The following is a 19,796-nucleotide window of genomic DNA, read 5'->3' on the forward strand; positions in this document are numbered from 1 at the left end:
ATATATATATATATATATATATATATATATATATATATATATATATATATATATATAGAATATATGCATATGTATCCTATATGGAAAATTTAAATATTTGTGTTGAAAGAGTAAAACAATAAAAATATTCACTTGATACGTGTGCAAAAATTGTTACTTTTACGTTGCAGACAAATTTTGTTACAATATTTTGCTATGCAAACTGCACCATTTGTTACAACCATATTTGCCGCACTTTATTAAAAAAAAAAAAAGAAAATACAAAATACAACTACTAAAATGTCTTAATAAGAGCACAACTGTGAAGCCGCGCTGTCGACACGGCCTCATTACGGGATGATGATTTTTACGAGAACAGATTTATAGAACGCGCACATGCCCGCGCCGTAAACGCGAACCTGATTAGCACTAAATCTTGCGGGGAAGGGAAAAGAGCGTGATATCACGCGGCTGTGTGTGCGCGCGCACTCGCGTCTCGGCTTTTCTCTTCCTCTTCTCGTTTGGGCGCGGTGAGAGACGCGACCCACGCGAAACTTAACAATCGTTCTGTCGCGTAAAAATAAAATTCCTCATAGTTAGGCACGTTCCAAGGCGTGTCTGGCCATCGAGTCACGCGGGTATTGGCTTCCACGTGCCTTTGTCGTCGTGAAGTCGATCGATCGTCTTGTGCGATTAGTCGACGCGCCGCGACCAGGTCGTCAGAATACATGTGCGGCATAAACGCACACAACGAACGAGCACATGTGCCGAAACAGAAACGTGACTTGTCGCGACACCATATGAGAACACTCGCACTCATTACTGCATCTTACGGTGCTACGTTGCACCGTACTGTGTATACGTGTAAATTAATTATCAAATTGAGGGGAGTTTCCTGCGAGAAGAATGGAAATGCAATGAATGAGGCGTCTCTTGTCTCTATATTGCTAACATGTTTACATTGTAAATGATGAAGGTATGAAAATGTATATTGTATAATATAGCAAGCATCGTATATGAAAAGATATATCGTACAATATAGCAAGCATGAGGAAAACGCGTCTGCCACTTTAAGCAGTCTCTCTCTCTCTCTCTCTCTCTCTCTCTCTCTATATATATATATATATATATATATATATATATATATATATATATATATATATCTACGTGTTGGACGTCATCGACGTGGATTATGAGGTTCCACGGTTGCAACAGCTACACGACTACACGTTGCGGTTAATACCACACTGATCGACACACCTCGATACTTCCCTAGCGACATGAACGGCTTCGTAAGACCCTCAATAAAACTAATGCAACACATAACAAGAGCTTCATCAAACAACATCAGCACTTAGCTGCTGCTTGTATCTCTCGCATTGGAAACTTTTTATGCATAAATCCATATAAATATATTACATAAAATTTTTGCGAAATCGCATAAATGGCCATAAGATATTTCTTTAGATAATATACGGAATGTCATGAATTTATGCTTTATGGAGAATATTTTACATATATTTGAAAACAAGATTTGGTGATAATCATTAGGCCTGGATAATAATTACCAGATATTTTGGTGAAATAGTTTCAATTAAACGTGTAGGTAAATACATAATTAATAAGTAATTAAATAATTAGATAAATATTAGCAAATAACATTAGCAAGACTTGATAACTGTTGCTAAGACTTGGTAACTATTATCAATTTATCAGTGGTACGTATCAGCAAACAGTTTGTTAAATAAAATTATATTGTTTAGCAATACTTACCACAATTATGTAATAAATATACGAAATGATCAAATTGTAACTTTGGTAACAGTCAAACTATTTTGTAATTATTACTAAATTATTTGCTATTATTTACCAAACCACATTTATAATTAGTTCCACTGAATTAAGAATTTGTCTCATCAAACATTTTGTAATTATTGAGGATTGATTATCATCAATATTTGCAATATTTAATATTACCAAATTACCAAATATTGCTAAAATGCTCAAACAAATGCATTTGTCAACTATTTATATAATAAAAGATTTATATAATAAAATTATTTTCTCATTTGTTTTTGGATGCATTCAACGACGGCATTCTCGACCGATATGTCATTCCATCAACTGAAGAACAAGTTGTCGCAAATCGCGTGAAATAACATTGTACGCGGATAAAAATAAATTTCTTCAGGACTTTCTGCTTCAAGGTCAATCGACCCTCTGAGTCGACGCGCCTCGCGAGCGCTCGCAGAACTTCCTCATCACGCGACATGTTGCTTGACCTCGGAGCGAAATTGGGCCGCGACACATCGCGAGATGTTACCAATCCCGGTGGCTTTATTGCACATTCCGTGGATCGTTATTCCCGACCATGTGCTAAATAATACTGCTGGCGAGACGTGCGCTGAATTGTGCCTGTGTTGTGGCTGACGAAAATTTAATGAAAAACACGGGGCCGAACGAAAAAAGGAGTCGGCGAGCTCAAAATTTTCGAGGACCGAAATCCTGCTAACGAACTCTCGTCAGATGCGGTCGTGCGCATGCTCGCGACCAAAACGAATTTCTTTACTCAGAAAAAAGGATTTTGCTGTCGAAACGAAAATTTAACACACCGGACCGTAACTTGCTTGAAATGTGACCAACCAAATGTGTTTGTAATCAAAACATTTAATTGCCGTTTTGTGTGTTTTGGTTTCTTAATGATACATGTACTTGACATAAGTAAAAAATATGTCATGCCAATCAAATCGTATGTACCAAATATTTCAGTTCTAAATACAAAAATATTCTTTCAGTGTATATACAGAAAGAAGTATGTACATAAGATGTATAATTTAACGTTTTATTTTCTGAAATTTTTGCAAGTTTGAAAAGACAGATAAGATCGCGCACGCGCGCGTGTGAGAAAGAGAGAGAGAGTGGGTGTACTAAATTTATTTTGTTATTATATATTTCTATGCGAGAGTCGAGTGCGACTCTCCGATGACCTCGCTATTTTTGCATTTCCATTCTCGAAGCGTTCATTTATCGAGTTTTATATACGAAATAATCGGTCGACCATATTCATCGTTTCCACTGAACCGGGAATACATCCACTTGTCCCGCTGCGCCGATATTTCCACGATGCAAAAATAATTTAGGTGTCACGCGGAATTGGACGCATATTTCACTTGCGCCCTATGTGCGCGCTTTCACTATGCATTATTCGTTATGTAATAACTGCAGGCTGAACAATCATTGTTATCGGCGTTGCGGTGACGTTGCCGACTCGTTGCAACGACGGAGGGATTTGCCTTTCGACTCATCGGACTCGTCTTTCTAACTCCGTACTAAACTTGTATATTAGAAGAGGAATGCAGTTTGAACTCTCAACTGCATTCCCCGCCTGATACACAAAGTTGGCCAATCAAGGATAATCCAATTCGCGCTGTGTGGCTTCAGTGTTAATGATTAATTCATGCCAGCCGAATGATATCTCGCTATGAAAATGACAATGAAATCTTAACGTTCGTTGTCAGAGTAATCAACTCTATTATTATGCAAACCATTCTCGTTTGCTCGATGACCCACTTGAATCGGAATTTGCGAGTGGAAGGACGCTAACTGCAGCGATTGCAGCTAGATGCAAACACGGCCGATCGCGTCACGCAGCGATGGAAAATAAATAACGCGCGTGTTTGCCGAGTCGATTCTAACTGATCAACCGGCACTCACTCGATCGCACATAGTGCGATTTCAATGGTGCGTGATCGTAAAATGAAAGCTCGTGCCGTATGAAAGGAGATTCTCTCGCGTGACTGAAACAATCTTAAAGAAGTTTACGCATTTATCAGTAACCCTGTATTTGTTCGCTATTTGTTCACTGAGACAAGATATTTCGTGAATGCACTGAAATGCATTCAAATCAATGCTATGATGCAGCAATACGTGTACACTGAGAAAAGAATACTTGGTATTTGTAAATATAAACACATAGAGAAATTATTGCTATAAATTACGGTCAAAGAAACCACTTTTCTATTATATTATTAGTGATAATAATCTTATATATATATATATTACTACTATCACTTTCGCGTTAAAAAAATAAAAAAAATATAGTTGGAGTAAAAAATAACTATTATTTTAGTTAGATCGACAATTTCTCTTTTCTCTCAATATACTATATTTATATACAGAAAATAAAATAAATTTGTCGCTGTGTGTAATACATCTGTAATATATCTGTTAGAGACACGCGAAATATTTGGATTTGAATCAAGTTGAATCAGATAAGATTCAATTTTATTCGAATCCGGGTTTTTACCGTTCGAGTCTGAATTATTAAAAAATTTCGAATTACGGAAATTTAAATACAGATCTCGCATATTGGCAATCTTAAAAAATCCTATTTTCCGCTAACAAGTCATATTTAGACCTCCTCACTTGTCTAGTTTCAATCAATTAGCATTAGGAATCAATTAGCACAAAATTAAACAAAAAGAAGAGGTAGTAGAGTACTAATATTAATAATTGAAATTCAGGAAAACTAAACTCATAATAATTGAGGAAGATTGATTCGCCGCTTATATTGCAAGTCCGGAAAAATATGTGCGTGTTGTCACATGTTCAAACATTATCTTCTCGTATACAGAGTGAATTTTATAGCAAAATTTACTATAGAATTATTATATTACAGAATTTTGAAATTGAGAAATAGATTGACATTCTGCAGTACTTGACTGTCCCTTTATTTCATACATGCCATTTATATTTTAGGAATTGATATTCTAAAAAAATTTCTATTCCCAGCGAAATTTACTATATTTCTTAGTAAAGTAAATCTTGCTGACAGTTTATTCTTGCACTACTACACGGAGAGAAGAACAATTTTATGGTAAAAATTATTACAGGACTTGGTAGTTGCAGAATAGATTGATTCTGCGATAATTCACTCTTCCATTTCACATGTGCAACTTATATTTTAAGAATTGAAATGTACTGTTAAAACACAAATATCTACACAAATATCCACATATCGACTGATTGCTACAGATTATGTTACTAATTATATTATTGATAAAAAGTCAAGTTTCGATGATTCGATTTGATTCGATGCGGGAAGTCCTTGATTCCCGTATCTCCAATATCTGCAATGTATTTGACATATTCCCGTCATCGTCACGTAATTAACGACCATTCTGATCGGATTAATAGAGAGAGGGTACACGATTAGACTGTGCTAAACGGTAAAGAATGTAACGCACGCACGATTGAGAAAGAGTCATCGTGAGGTAACACACGACGTCGCCTGTGATTCCGACGAGTCATGCGCTGGCCGGCACGTTACAATGCCTCCCGTGAATGCAAATTCAGCTCGCGAGTCGCTTCCTCGATCACACCCACGAATGCAACGCGAACATACGCGCATTTACTGGGTCGGGAAACTTGCCCGTCGTCGGCGAAAAGTTTCGACGCGGTAACTCCTCGCTCGCGTGCACCCCAGAAATTGGATGTGCTCCACGTTGCAGATGCGGTTTCGCCGCGGGTCATTCCCTGGCGCGGGTGTAGATACGCCCCCGTTGCAGAACCAGAATTCATCGCGTGGCAACTGATTCACCATGACGCGCGGGGAACGTTGCATATTACGGAAACAATTCCGGTATCGTTTCGTACGATTCGTTTGAGGTAACGGACGTTGCCGGCCCGGTGAATTTCGACTCTCTCGCGGGTATTCGTATGTGTCCGAGTCGGAATTTGAGTCCAGTCTAAACTTCAATGTTCTATTCAACGTGCTTTGATACTCCGAACACTTCGTCAATCTTTTTTAACACTTTTTTACACTGAGAGAAAAATACTTGAACATTTTATTTGTGGGATGTAAAGTGTAAGATATAAAGTTTATTTTTGCGAATAAACTTTATATCTTACACAAATAAATTTTCAAGTATCTTCTTCTCAGTGCATTTAACCTATTGACTTTGCCAAGAGGTTTTCTTTATAACCTACAAATAGTATTTTGTGTATCTTCTGCCATTTAGACAGTAGAACTTCAATTTTCGTGTGTATTGAATGTGCACTGATCCTTTTATATATTCAGATTTTGGAAAATTCATTCGAAAATAGAGCTAAAATTTCGACTCGCGAGTACCTACGATGAATAAATAATATACGTTGTTCGTTGTGCAAAAAATCACAAAGAAAAATTCCAATGTTCCTCCTATTTTTATGTACAATTTCCTAGCGCTCGGCTTTTATACAAGTCTCTCTTTAATCGACTCTTTAATTTTCAATCAAACAAATCCCTTACATATTTTCATTTGATCACAAAGCACTGAAGAGTATTAGAGAACAAATGTAAAAATCAGCACGAAAACAAAGTTCAACAATGTCAAGATATAACAGACATTAACTCGATTACGCTAAAGTGGAGCAATTATGTCGTCAATTTGCCTCATACGAAACAGCGCAACTTTCTGACTACAGAGAAATACGTTGAAACATTTTTTCGTGCGCTTGCTGCTCGTACATATTGCGTAATAATGCTGTTTGTTTATATTTCACGACTTTTTCAACAATTATTGCGCTATCGCCATGTCGTTATTATCGGATGACGAGGTTTGTGACGCAAAGCATGATTCGATCGCGTGTCCGTCGATACGTTGCGATCTCGTGGCGAATTAACGAGGTCAGCGCGTTGGTTGAATAAGGTGAAAACTTCTGTCGACGTTGGGTAATGAAATCAGGAAACCCGTGCACCGCGAAATCCGGCAAATTAGTGCGAGTTACCGGGCCCGTTACACACAGGCGCCGTGGATGCAAAATCGAAAGCGCACTTCGGGACATCACGGATGAAAGGGGGGTAACGTGATCGAGTCCTAAGTCACTGCTTTGTCGGGGAGATTTGCGGCTGCACCTGCAGCCACCGCGCGCTGCATCTGCAGTTTGCTGATCGATCGATAACTGATACGGTGGGGATGCCGAGGCGGAGAGAAATATGGAGCAAAACGCGAGAATATAAATTTCCTTATACGCGGCGAAAAAGAGAAGATGTTGAGATTACCGTATTTCCTGACCTATCGGCAATACGTTTTGATTATTTTGTGTTAGTCAAAGTAATTACAAAAAGAAAAGAAGTATTTAGATCTCGGCTTGCAATTTTGTTTTTACGGGTTGTATAATAAATATTTGCGGATCTTTCAAGCATAATAAGGCATAAACAATTTTTTTATGTAAGGGAGAAGGTAGAAATATGAAATAAGGCTGATATTTTAAATAATTGCTGCGATTTGTCAGTAATTGAAATAAACATAACCTCAACCATAAACATAAACTTAAGTCCTCAATGGCCAAAATCGCAGAAAGTTAGTTATTTGGAAATACTTTTCCTATCTTGGGGTTCTCGTTGAATCATTTGAAAAATAGTGATGGGTGATGATATGAAACAAAGTATTTCATATGGAACAAAGTGTTCCATATTACCACGTCCTATATTTCCACGTCTTGTACAGTGGATGTGAAAATAATGTTTTTATTTGCGAGTTCGGTTTATAGGCCTAAAGGACTTTCACATAATTCAAGTTATCGAGCTTAATTTTTTTTAATTTAAATTTTAAATTTATTAAAACAAAAATAAGAAGATACATATATTACATACATCTCATTTTTTATCAATATATAAACAATTGAAGGAGTTGATAGGGAATGCAGAAAAAGCCGTCGTAGACATGCTTCATTCTGTAGCAGCGACATTCTGTTAATATAACTCTAATGTAGGTTAAACGTCAAGATCATTACAATAAATTATTAAGAAACATTATAAACGGGGTGATTACGACCTCTTGGAATATTAGTTTTCACGGCGAAGATCATACGTTATGACGGTGATTATTGACACCGAAATATGGGTTTTCGCGGCCGTTTTCCCTACGGTGAGCGGAGGAGATACATATACGAGAGTAAAAGTAAACATCAATTATTCTATTAGATATCAAAAATAATTACTTGCGACAACTTCAGCAGCTGCAACAGCAAGTTCATAATGCGAAAGTGCAAATTGCTGTTAGCGGCAACCGCGAAATAGGAACGCCGCGACGTTGTAAACGCGACAAAAGTAAATATCCCGAGTAATTGCTGGTCGTCACTCCGGAAAATCACATCCGACGACACATAATTGCACATTGTACATTAACGCAACGCAAGTACAACGGCGGGGATCCGGGTTGCCGCCCAAACGTGACACGCTCGATCAGATGAAAGCGAAGATTGTACTGATGATAAAGTATCAGGTGCGTCAACGCCGATTAAATCTCGCTCATGTACAAGATAAAACAAGCAGCTCGATCAAAGTGGACGTTATTAAGCAAAACCGGCTCTTCGTGGAAATCGGAGTTGATATCGATAATTAGCCGAATGACAAAGACGACATTCGTTTCTGAGATGTTGCGAACGCTGTGTAAAGCGGATTAATCAATATGTTTCTTGTACAATCTTTTCAAATTCTCTTGTTCCTCTGTGAACACACAGTTGATGTAATTGACGTTGTTTTTCCTTTTTACGTGTGCGATGTCCTCACAAGTCTCCAAAGGACGCAAATGACAATGGAATAAAATTTGTTTCCGATATGTTGTAATCGATATATCTCATCATAATATTTCATCTCAGTGAGATATCATTTTGATTTCGCTCTCTATTTCGCGTTAATAACTCGTTTGGCATACTAAAATCAGTGTCACGTCATGCGAGCGTTATATTAGTTTAGGAAAAATCGCTCTTTCCGACTCTATCTGGAACGCAGACTAAAACCGACAAGCGCGGCGCGCATATCCGTTTCTCCGTTATCGACGCGGTACATAAACAAAATAAGCGAACTGCTCGTGCGCTTTTTGCACGAGTTTATACACAAACCGGCGGTACACTCAACAGAGCGGGATCTCTTCGGGAACGCGGCGATCACGCGTTATCTCGCCGATATCGCCGTGAAATATGCTGGCAATCGTGTATCGCGAATGCAATGTGGTGTGGCTCGCTTCGCGGGAATATATTTTCGCCAAGTGTACCGACAGAATCGCCGATTCTTATCGCGAGCCGTTGGAGAAGCCGCGATCACGTTTCCGCAAAACTCCCCGCGTTACGTGCGACTCGCCGATCCGCTCGGGGAACGAGATTTGACAGAGAAAATTGCGGACGCCGATCAGACGCGATTGCACCGCGCGGAAATATATAGGTTGGCAGCCGGCCGTAAACGGAGTGAAAGCTCTAATTAGCGGGCGGAGAGCTTTCACCCGCTTTTCAGATCGGCTTCTCTCAACGTAGACGACGCCCGGCAACGAGCGTTAAACGATCGGAAGGTGTCAAATCGCGGACGTTGCCACTGCTGTTTGGCGTTATTAAGCCCCGAACACGGATATGCGATCGTGCCCTTCTCTCAGGGTGTGATATAATAAAGCTCGACGATGTTTAATTAAAGCAGTTTACAATGAAGAGGGGAAGGAGATACGCGTGCTGTGTCACGAGCGACGATAAACTCGATTTCTATACAAAAAGAAAGAAAGAACATACTTGTTTTGAAAGTATCTTTAGTTTTGACGTTTAAATTTTACAATAAAGTTACGTACAGAGAAAATATTACAGTTCCTTTTCATGTAAATTCTTCGCAATTTTAAAATGATTTTAATAATGCGGAAATAGACTGCCAGTAGGGTCCATCTTGTTGACGAACATAGAATATTCTGCTACAAAAATGCTGCTAGATACAGCAAATTCTTTAATGTACCTTTCATTTCCTGAAATATATAAGTGGCATGTATGAGATAAAAATACAGTCAATTACAGAACGACAGAATGTCGATGTGCTCCTCTGTTACAAAGTTCTAATTTTTACTATAAAATTTTCTCTCCATGTAGCATTAAACGAAGATAAGCAACTTGCATTAATACATTTTGTATAATTGAACAAAGAAAAATATATTACAATCATTAAAGCATAACATATTTTAAACTGAGAATATGATGTTTTTAAGCGTCGGGAGAAGATATATCATTATCACCAAAATAATCACATTTATTGTGAGACTATTATATTTAAATAAAATTATAACATTACTTTTCAAGACTTGCAATTCAAGACTTTGCATATCGTTGCTTATGTATAAAACAATGATTATTAATTTGAATACATTAGTTTTAAGTGGCTACTAATTTTCATTTTTGCGTATGGTCGTGCAGCACCGAAAGTAATTTTTTTTTAAGGCTGCACATTACGCCGACATGATCAATTCGAATTGTCTCCTAAATCTCATTGGAAAGAAAAATATCTTAAGTTAAAAAAAAACTAAAAAAAATATCTGGATATCTGAATGTATATCGGAATAAGCAAGAAAAACGGTGTGGAAAAGAGATCGTTACGAACGCTCCACTCTATTTCGCGTTTGTTGCCCAGTTGCGTATATTCAATCGGAGAAATACACAGTGCGACAGTTATTGGATCCCCTTCTTACGATGGAATATAACTCCCACGTTCAATCTTGCGGAATGTGTCGCGAACAGCATGAGACTTATCGGGAGAAGCGGAAATCGCGGCGAACGGTGTAAAAAGACGAAATATCGAACGATTGCCGAACGTAATCGAATCATCTAGCTTGTCGAGAGGAAGGAGAAGTTTCACGATTCCGTCGCGAATTATACCCAGCCGGCTGCGAAAATCCCCGACGAATCGACCGATTAGTTGATTTGTGAGACGTAGTTTTGCAATTTTCCCGGAATATCGACCCCTTATTGCGCCGCACACACGAAGGACACATGTCGATGGCGTTTGCAGTCCAACGCGCGACAGGTCTGCGTATCCCTGCATTTGAACGATGTTGTTTGCATTTTGATATTTTGATTGTCACACTAATTATCATACCAGTCACAAAACAACATACGCAAACAACGCTGACATCTCGGTCCTATTTTTGATTTTACGATATTATCGGGACATTGACATCTCTTGTAATGCCAATAAAACCGGACATGATACGTGTGATATAATTGGTATATGTGTTGGCTCTTTAAGAAGAAAAAAGATACATGCAAATAATTTAGGTCTGCGAATTTAGCTGCCCGAAGTGCGAATTTTTACGAAACTGACATGGTATTCGTATATCGACGATTTGTCCACGTTTGCTTAAAAATAATTTCGTTTTGTCCACTCCTTCCCAGAAAAGTTACAACCAAATAAAAAAATGATATTAACATTTATTACTATTGTCGTGAATATCCCTAAAAATGTTTTTTTCAAATTACAGCTATGTAATAACAATTACATTGTTAGTACATGGATAAGTGTGAAGAAATCGTAGAGAAACGAATGTCAGTTTCGCAAAAATTCGCATTTTAAGGAGCTGACTTTATAGACCTGAATAATTTCTACCGACGCGCGTTTGCAGTCTTACGAAAAACTGACCCGACGCAGCATCAGATCCTCTGCAACATGATATCACCGACGATGTTAACCTAATGAACCTCGCAAGACACGCCGAAGATCCAAACGGGGAAAGAGCCGGGAGTGACGAGTGATGGAAGTGAGCAGGGAATTCGTTAACTGTGGGAAGGAGAAGAAAAGTGACGCGGAGAGGTAAAGGGGGTGAGTCCACGGCGACGGCAGCAGCAGGAGGGAACTCGGAAGGAGCTATGATAAATTAAACGAGCACTCGAGCATGTGTACGCGTAGTGTATGTGTGGCAATGAGATGAACGTAGGTGGATAGTGTAGGTGCACGCTGTGTTTTCGCACGAGGTTCCCATTCAAGATGCGACATATTTTCATGCCAGCCGTGCGCGAGCCGTAAAAATAACGTTTGCATTTATATCGCAAGACAAAGGTGAATTTTTCACTGTTGGAGAACGCCGGGTAAGCCTACGAAGTTGCACGAAAGTTGCTCGCGAAAAGCCATACAGTCGTGTGAAAGCTCTCGCGTTACGATAAAGAGAGAAAACCCCGTTGTTTCCGAGTGTAACGAGTTCGCGAGTACAGGTAACAAAAACGTAAACGAACAAGCGTAAGCTCTCTCTCGCCCTTTCTTTCTCTCTCTCTCTCTCTTTCTCTCGCTCTCTCTCTCGACTGGCCGATTCCTACGTGAGAGCGGTTAAATGAAGAAACGATTGAAAACCGTCGAGTAACGATTAGCGACAAGCGTTGGCGATCAAGGACTCTAATTTTCCAATTTCAGAAGAGTCAACAAAAAGAGAGAGATAGGAAGGGAAGGGGCGAAAAAGAGTCAGTTGCAACAACGAGCCCGGGCGCGAAGCGACGAGATGCAAACTTATTCGCTGCATTTCTCCGCCACTTTGGGCAATCGTTACCCTTTATCTTTCGCGTCGTCATGAAACTCGCTGGATCGTCGTCGTCGTCGCGGCAAAGTTTGCTCGTTGTGAATTTCCACCGGTACACCCGTCCACTGGAGGATCGTAATTCTTCGTCGAATTAGACTACCTCCTTTACCGCTCTCTCTTGCGTTGTTAATGTCACACCGTGAAGAAGTCTCAAGGGAATGCATTTTCTTGTTCGCCGTAGTCAATTGCGATCACGCCCGAGAGGCAATGTGCCTCGATGCGAGCAACGACTCGCCGTGCGGTACGAGTTCATGAAGGAAGTGCAATGTCCCTTTCGCTTGCTTGTCGTATCGACAAATTGTTCACTCATCGCGGCTTCATTATGTGTCGTTAGCGTGTCGTTCAAAGTCAAATATCATTAAACATAATCGGGCTCCACAATTGGGACACCGTTTTCAGTGTATTCATGAGGACCATATTTGCAACGGTAAGAAATCCATCTTCAAAGAAATGTGGAGCATAGATCGTCTCGGACCCTCCGCCAAGGTTGAGTACCAAGAACTGTTGCGATGGCGCATTAAATGTATTTAGGTAGCGAGGAAGTGGGGACTTAGTCGGTTTAATGTTAGTCAGTGTCACACTGCCACTGACAACCGTCGATAGTTGAGTGGAGCGTTTCTGGGCGTAGTTGAAAACGTGTGTGCCGAGCGTTGCAGCAGTCGCATCTCGAATGTGTCGACTAATATTTTCTTTTTCGCTGTAACTGAGGACAGCGTGCGTCCACTCGACAGGACTGAGAAAAGTGCGACAGATTGTGATTCGAAGATGGCTGAGGAAGCTACCGCCACACCCAGCCTCTTTTCGAGATTACAGAAGCATCTAAAGGAGGCACCGTTTTTCTGCAAAATCATCGAACTGGTAAGATTGCTCGTTATTATGTGATCTTAATTATCGGTGCTTCGAACTCAAGCGGCAAAAATACACTCCTCCACGTCGAGTGGACGTTAAAGAGATGGTTTAAAACATCTTTGATCACGCGCGATACGGCAGATGAGTTGCGACAGCGCCTATCGTGTATTTGCAGATTGAGTCAAACTGAACAAAAGTCCTCTATCGTTTTACAAATAATCACGTGTATTTCCAGTTATTAATTGGAGAACATGCAATATCGCGCGCGATTATCTGCCAATCTTCTTTGATTAATGACTCGAAGATTTACGTGATTGTTTGCAAAATGGTAGAGGACTTTTTTGTTCAGTTTTAACTAGTCTCCATGTATATAAGATATGGGACACTTATCGTCAGACACCTTGTATGCCTCGTCGCGTATATACCGTGTTTGATTTCATTAGCGTGAGTGACTCTTGCATTCTTGTATTGGCATGACACGATGCTTATATTGTCATTGTGTAAAGTATAATGTCGCGTTTCCTCTAACGATGTACGATGTGTCGAATTGCAAAGCTGACAGGATGAGAGATAGCAATTGAACGTTGCAGGTACTGTGCGTCGTTGCGACGGGATTAGTGGCAGGTCCGTTCCAACAGAATCAGATGCGGCCGAGTGACATACACCACATAGCGATATTTCACGTGGCAGTGTGCGGTTACATTCTCATAAACGCGATTCTCATTATGAGCCATTTAATGGGCGAACGATTGCCGAAGAAGACGGTGAGTTATGAAGCAGTTATAAAGTGAAATAACCATGGCTGTCATTCGAGGATGAGGATGATGCACTAATGAGGAATAATGAAAAGAGGAACACATCGTCGTTACTAGAAGTGTGAAATCCACAATCTCTCTCGATATGAAACGCTAGTTTGCAAATAAGGAGCAAGTATAAAAATAGGGCACGCGAAGTCATAATTCAACACTAAAGATTACCCTTTAATGCTATTCGACATAGCAGAACGTCGAAATCCATCAAGCAAACTCCGGCCGTCGTTGCCTCAATTTCCGTCTCTTGAGAACCGTCCGCTCCCTATATGCTTGAATTATTCAAACTTGATTTGGTTCAGGATACGTCACGGCCGTCTAAAAACGCAGTCGTCGCGAACTCCAAGTAAAGAATAAAGAAATCAAACGTAGGAAGAGAAAAATGCTTTCCAATGTTTGCAAACTGCACTAATAATAAGAACAGTCTATTAATCGCTACTATTAACTGATTCTTTTCAGAGATATTTTACCGATTGCAGTGCTATACTTGTGACTGAAATATCAGTTACAACTATAGGATTTCCGTGAAAAATATACTGATTGTACTTCAGAGAGTTTGATTCATTGTAAACGAACTAATGGGCTCTTTTTCGAGCGCACGAACAGCTCGTATAGCGAAGCTGCATGAAATCGATGAGTAAAATGCAATAGACTTATTTTCCGTTTTCACAGTCTCTCATGTTCACGACGATGGGGGCGATCTTATGCTGCACCGCTGGCCTCATTCTGATTCGCGACTGGGATAATTTCTCGTCTAATTTGATTCATGCGTATCTGGAGGCATACAGCGACCAGACTGTGGCAGCCGGTTCCTTCGCGATCTTGGCAGCCTTGGTATTCGCCGTGGACACGTACTTCACCAACAAGTACGACTGATCAGCCTGAAAATCCCGATCGTCACGGATATTCGCGGGAGCGACACGAAATATTAATAGACCGCTTCGTACGTCCAGTTGTCCGTTTCGACAAATAAAAATATAAGAATATCGATACGCTAAATATATTATATTCCGAGAGTTTTTCTCTGCTGAGTCGTAGTGTTAATAAAGGACTTTTTTCAGCCTTTCCATTTTTACTGTCGCCGGTAATCTTTGTAACGTGTTATCGCGGGTCAGCCTCTTGAAACTGCACTCCCCGGGAAGATCATAGAAGAAGCTCGTCTCTCTAAACATTTTAAAACGCGGAGAAGCGAAGCGGAACCGCAAATCGACGAAGTTTTCCTCCTGAGCGAGCTTTTTCCGCGGATGAAGTCACTTTTCGCAGGCTAGCTCTGTAGAGCTGAATCTCCGAGAAAAATCTACATGAACGCGCCGCCTGCGAACGGCAGCGAGTCGCAGTAAAAGGCTTTTATTCGTCTTACTTCCACAAGAAAGTCATGATTCGGCGGGTTCCTGTCTATTTGTCGGAACTCGAAAAACGATTCCGGGAAGAATGCAGTTTTTCGAGCACCATTGCTCTTCTTCTCTTCTTCTCGTATGTTCTTTGCGTGCGCGCGCGCGCGCATACAAAGACGTATAACAAATTCGACAAATTCCACTCGGTGTTCGCAAAAGTGCGAGAAAAAGTTTACCCCGTCGACTGTCCCCGCTAGGAAGCTCGACAAAAAGGAACTCCATGATATGAGATTGAGAGGAAAGTTCGCGGACGCGTGCGTTGATAGCTTCTTTTTCATCGCGATCTATATCGACAAACCGGAGATCATTTCTTATTAACTGACGGATTCATCATCCTCTTTAGACGCGTCGAGTTTTCCACCGTTCATTAAGCCCGAACGTTTATTTCCCGAATACGACAATCGTTTTTCACTTAGAATGTTGTTTTTACTGGAACTTACTCGGTCTAATGGAGAATTGCTTGATCAACAATAGTTTCCGCACAAAGGTGGGAGGGGACAGCGCAATATTGCAAGAAGTTCCATATTCGTGGACACGTACACTGAGCGTTTCCTTGAGCGTAAGAGTTTCTTGAAAAAAGACACCACAATAAATTCGCCGCGGTTTCATTTTGCCCGCCGGAGGAAGCCAAAAGAATGCCTCACGTTTTTCCGTTTCCTGACGCGCACGCCGCTTTTCGCGGCTATAATTTTAGGAGTAACGACCTCGAGCCAACGCAAATTATTGTGCAGGAAATAACCGAAGGAAGCATTAATTCCTCTGAAATGGAAGCGGACCAGCAAACGAGAAGATAAAAAAGCAAATAACGAGAACCACTGTTTCATTCAAGAAATAACATCATTGTCCGATGTTGAACGCATTCGAGATTAAAATCCGCCTTTATCGCCGGGAGCACATAGTGAAGCGAAACTAGATATGGTCGGACGCGCGGGGAAACGTAAATACAATCGTGTCTTCAGTAATTGGGTCGAGTTTCAAAGGAATGATGGGGACGGGTCAATTTTACTCGAAATAAAACTTTTAAAAAGAGCAGCTCGGTAAACCCACCGTGCACTCGTTTTATTCGGCAATTAAATTAGATTACAGATTGCGTGTGGTGTGGATAGGACAAATTAAAGAAAATTAAGGTAAGTAGATTCCACTTATGTCGCACAGCTGGAGGGAGCCTGCTCTTAATCGCGTTTTAAATAAAAAGTGCACGCACAACATGCACCTTACGGTTGTTCTTCTTATCTGATGTGTTTCCCTTCCTTTTCAACTTCCTTCATCGATAAATGATCGACTTCACGCGTCGTTAATTAACTTTAAATAATACGCGTCGTGCTGTAGTTAAGTATTTAACATTGCATTAATCTAATATTGTTTACCACGATTCACAACCTTTCCTTAGTATACGGTTCTTATAACCTCTGGCCATCCTAATCTCCATCATTCTCTGGGCTCTATCAAGAAGATAGCACCCAACGTCCTTTCCTATTTATATAAGCCTTTCCCCAAACTGGACAGATATATAAGAGTACGGAGTGTACCACATTCCAATACAACTTCCTTTTCAGCTTCCTTGGATCTCCTCTATTCTTCGTTAAAGCTCAAAGGGCCCTCATCACCTTGTTGGCCTTTCCATATACTCCGCATGTGATCCGATTGTTAGGCCCGTATCGTATATTCGAGAAGTTTGTAAAAACTCTGATTTCTTTTTTTTGCTTTTTACAATTTTTCTCGTATTTATGCTCTTTAAGTCCCGCATACATAATTATGTGGACTTTCACTGTGGGTCTTTCCCAGATTTTTTATATTGGCAAAGTAATGATTCCATCGATATTCTTCATCTTAACCCGTGAAACAGTGATTTTCCCACTGAAGAAACCAATATGGCGATGGTGTGTGGAGCAGAAGCGTTGATGCTCAAAACTGCATAAAGCTTTTTACGAAAAAAAGTAAATCAATTTTATAGTCCGAATTTTTTATCGATGTCATCTTAAGGTATAAGATTGGCGTTTTTGTATTCATTATTAATGTTATAAGATTTATTAAATTTTGTAGCTGGGGCACACGCGTACACAAACATGAAGATACATAATCAGAAGATCATAAAGTGTGAATGTAGCAATTAGTGACTTAGTAACCTACCTTATCAGAAAAATAGAGAAATATATAAATTCAATAAAAAATAATAAGTAATCATATTATTCAAATATTACAAAATAGAAAATCATGAATTGTATTATTATATGACAATTATATAACTTTTATTATATGACTTATTATATGACTTATTATATAACTTATTATATGACAATTTATAACAATAAATGGCTTATATTTATAATATAAGTAATACATGTTTAGGATAGCTATAGACTCGTATTAACTGATTTATTAAAAAAAACGGACGCAACTCATTGTCATTAATTGAGACACTGCCACTAGTTGGACACATTCACCTTATTTCTCGACAGTTAATCTTATTTGGAGACTGCAGAACTCTTCAGGAACATCTCTTGAGACTATTTCATGAAAAAAATAATTTCACTCGAACGAGATGCCTGTGCCTTAAAGGATTTAATTGTACAACAAAGTACTGAGAATAAAATATGAAGATAATGCGACGTTATTATAATCCAGCTGCGTGTCATTTTAACGCGATTACCTGCCTAATTATCGACAAGGTCAATAAAACGTTTTATTAGATTCGACGAACATTCGGCCCAAAGGCATTTGCAAATTCGCCTCGAACTGGAGAGCTTCCCTCGACGACCACGCTGCGTCGCAGTTTTGCACTCATACGAGCGACGTAATTAGGTAAGCGCCTTAGATGCACTCGCGCTGTTAAGCTCGCGCCAGTAATTACGCGCGAGTAACATGAAACGCAGCCAACGGCGAGCGCCGATTAAAGCACAATTAAAATGGCACACGGACGGCGTTTTCGGGCCGACGAGAGTGTGCTTTATATATCGGGAGGAGAGCATGCCCCGCTTCGTTGAGGAGGGCGACTACAAAAACAACGACGAGCCGAGGCGGAGGAGACCGAGGTGATTAACTCCGATTTTGCTCGAGGCGAAATAACGGCGATTAACGTCCGATTGGATTTACTCGCGCAGCCGGAAGAGTAATTTCGAAAGGGTTTCGTGAATCGTGAGCACGCCACTGGCGCATACTCCAGTAAAACATGCCCATTCTACCGTGTAGATCAATGAAACAGCGATTCCGCGGAGAGGTTTAAACCGTATCGGTCGCTTTTCCAATTTCTCCCATGGTCGTCGCGTGCAAGAATCCGCAAATACGAGGTCTGTCTCAAAAGTATCCGACCTTTGCCTGTATCATGAGAAAGATCTATTCCGGAGTGATATGAACAACGTCGCCTTCAAAATAGTTTCCTTCCGAAGCAATGACCTTTTGCCAACGGTGCATCCACTTGCGAAAGCAGTCCTGAAAGTCGTTTTTTGTGATAGCCAACAGCTCTTTCGTCGCATTTCGCTTTATTTCTTCAGCATCGTCAAATTTTTTGCCCTTCAACGGATGTTTCAACTTAGGAAATAACCAGAAGTCACACGGGGCTATATCTAGACTATACGGAGATTGACGAAGTTGGACAATGCCGTGTTTAGTCAAAAATTCCTGAATCGGGTGAGATGAATGAGCAGGTGCGTTATCGTGGTGCAGCAGCCAGTTCCCACTTTTCCACAAATGCGGACGTTTTCTCCTCACTGCGTCACGCAATTGTTTAAGAACTTCCAAGTAATATTCCTTGTTTATTGTGCGACTTTGTGGAACATATTCGTGGTATGCAACACTTTCTTGGTCGAAGAAAACAGTGAGCATTGCCTTCACGTTGCTCCGACTTTGACGCGCTTTCTTGGGTCGAGGCTCTTCTTTTTTTTATGTGTCACTCATAGAGTCATATGGTCTGTTCTTTCGCTCTGCACTGCTGCACTGGTGCAATAAGTTAGAGTGAAACAAATATATATTTGTCTCACTCTAACTTATTGCACCAGTGCAGCAGTGCAGAGCAAAAGAACAGACCTATAAACTTTACGGATCATGCCGATTGTTTCAGAACATGTATGGCCAAGTTTTTGGCAAAATTTAATACAAATTCTCTGCTCGATTCGTTCAATCATTGTGAAATGCGACGTTCGGAGGACGTTTTCGACGCTCACACAACTGCATACCGTTGCCGATTGAACAGCTGCTGTTCATGCCGCTTGGTGGGAGTACTTCTAAAGGTCCACCCTAAATACTGAATACCTATTTTCCACAATAGGACATTAAAGGACAAAGATATACGCAAAGATACTTTTGGTACAGACCTCGTATACACTCAAAAAAAAAGAATGTCTTGCCGCTCCAGGTGGAAATGTTATAGTCAAAATTTATTGCTGAATTTATCTACTAATTATCTATTTAGGTCG

At 40.1% G+C, this 19,796-nt stretch overlaps 2 protein-coding genes across 8 annotated transcripts in view; one reads left to right on the forward strand and one right to left on the reverse strand.

Annotated features, from left to right (window-relative positions):
• Nucleotides 1-19,796, reverse strand: part of LOC116852572 (SUN domain-containing ossification factor) — a 67,031-nt gene that overhangs the window by 24,649 nt on the left and 22,586 nt on the right. The window lies entirely within an intron of this gene.
• On the forward strand, nucleotides 9,002-15,057 carry LOC116852575. Its single transcript, XM_032833077.1, has 3 exons — nucleotides 9,002-13,190; nucleotides 13,772-13,945; nucleotides 14,663-15,057. Exons 1-3 carry the CDS (start codon nucleotides 13,098-13,100, stop codon nucleotides 14,864-14,866), a joined length of 471 nt encoding a protein of 156 aa, XP_032688968.1. The 5' UTR covers nucleotides 9,002-13,097; the 3' UTR covers nucleotides 14,867-15,057.

This window comes from Odontomachus brunneus, unplaced genomic scaffold (genome assembly GCF_010583005.1).
Source record: "Odontomachus brunneus isolate Ranch 3 - 2012 unplaced genomic scaffold, Obru_v1 Obru_scaffold_235, whole genome shotgun sequence".
Taxonomy (NCBI): domain Eukaryota; kingdom Metazoa; phylum Arthropoda; class Insecta; order Hymenoptera; family Formicidae; genus Odontomachus; species Odontomachus brunneus.

Bases quoted from the DNA above. Each gene is read 5' to 3' on its own strand.
- LOC116852575 (XM_032833077.1), top strand. From the start codon at position 13,098: ATGGCTGAGGAAGCTACCGCCACACCCAGCCTCTTTTCGAGATTACAG. The intron at 13,191-13,771 runs GTAAGATTGCTC...TGAACGTTGCAG, and splicing joins TCTGCAAAATCATCGAACTG to GTACTGTGCGTCGTTGCGAC. The intron at 13,946-14,662 runs GTGAGTTATGAA...CCGTTTTCACAG, and splicing joins AACGATTGCCGAAGAAGACG to TCTCTCATGTTCACGACGAT.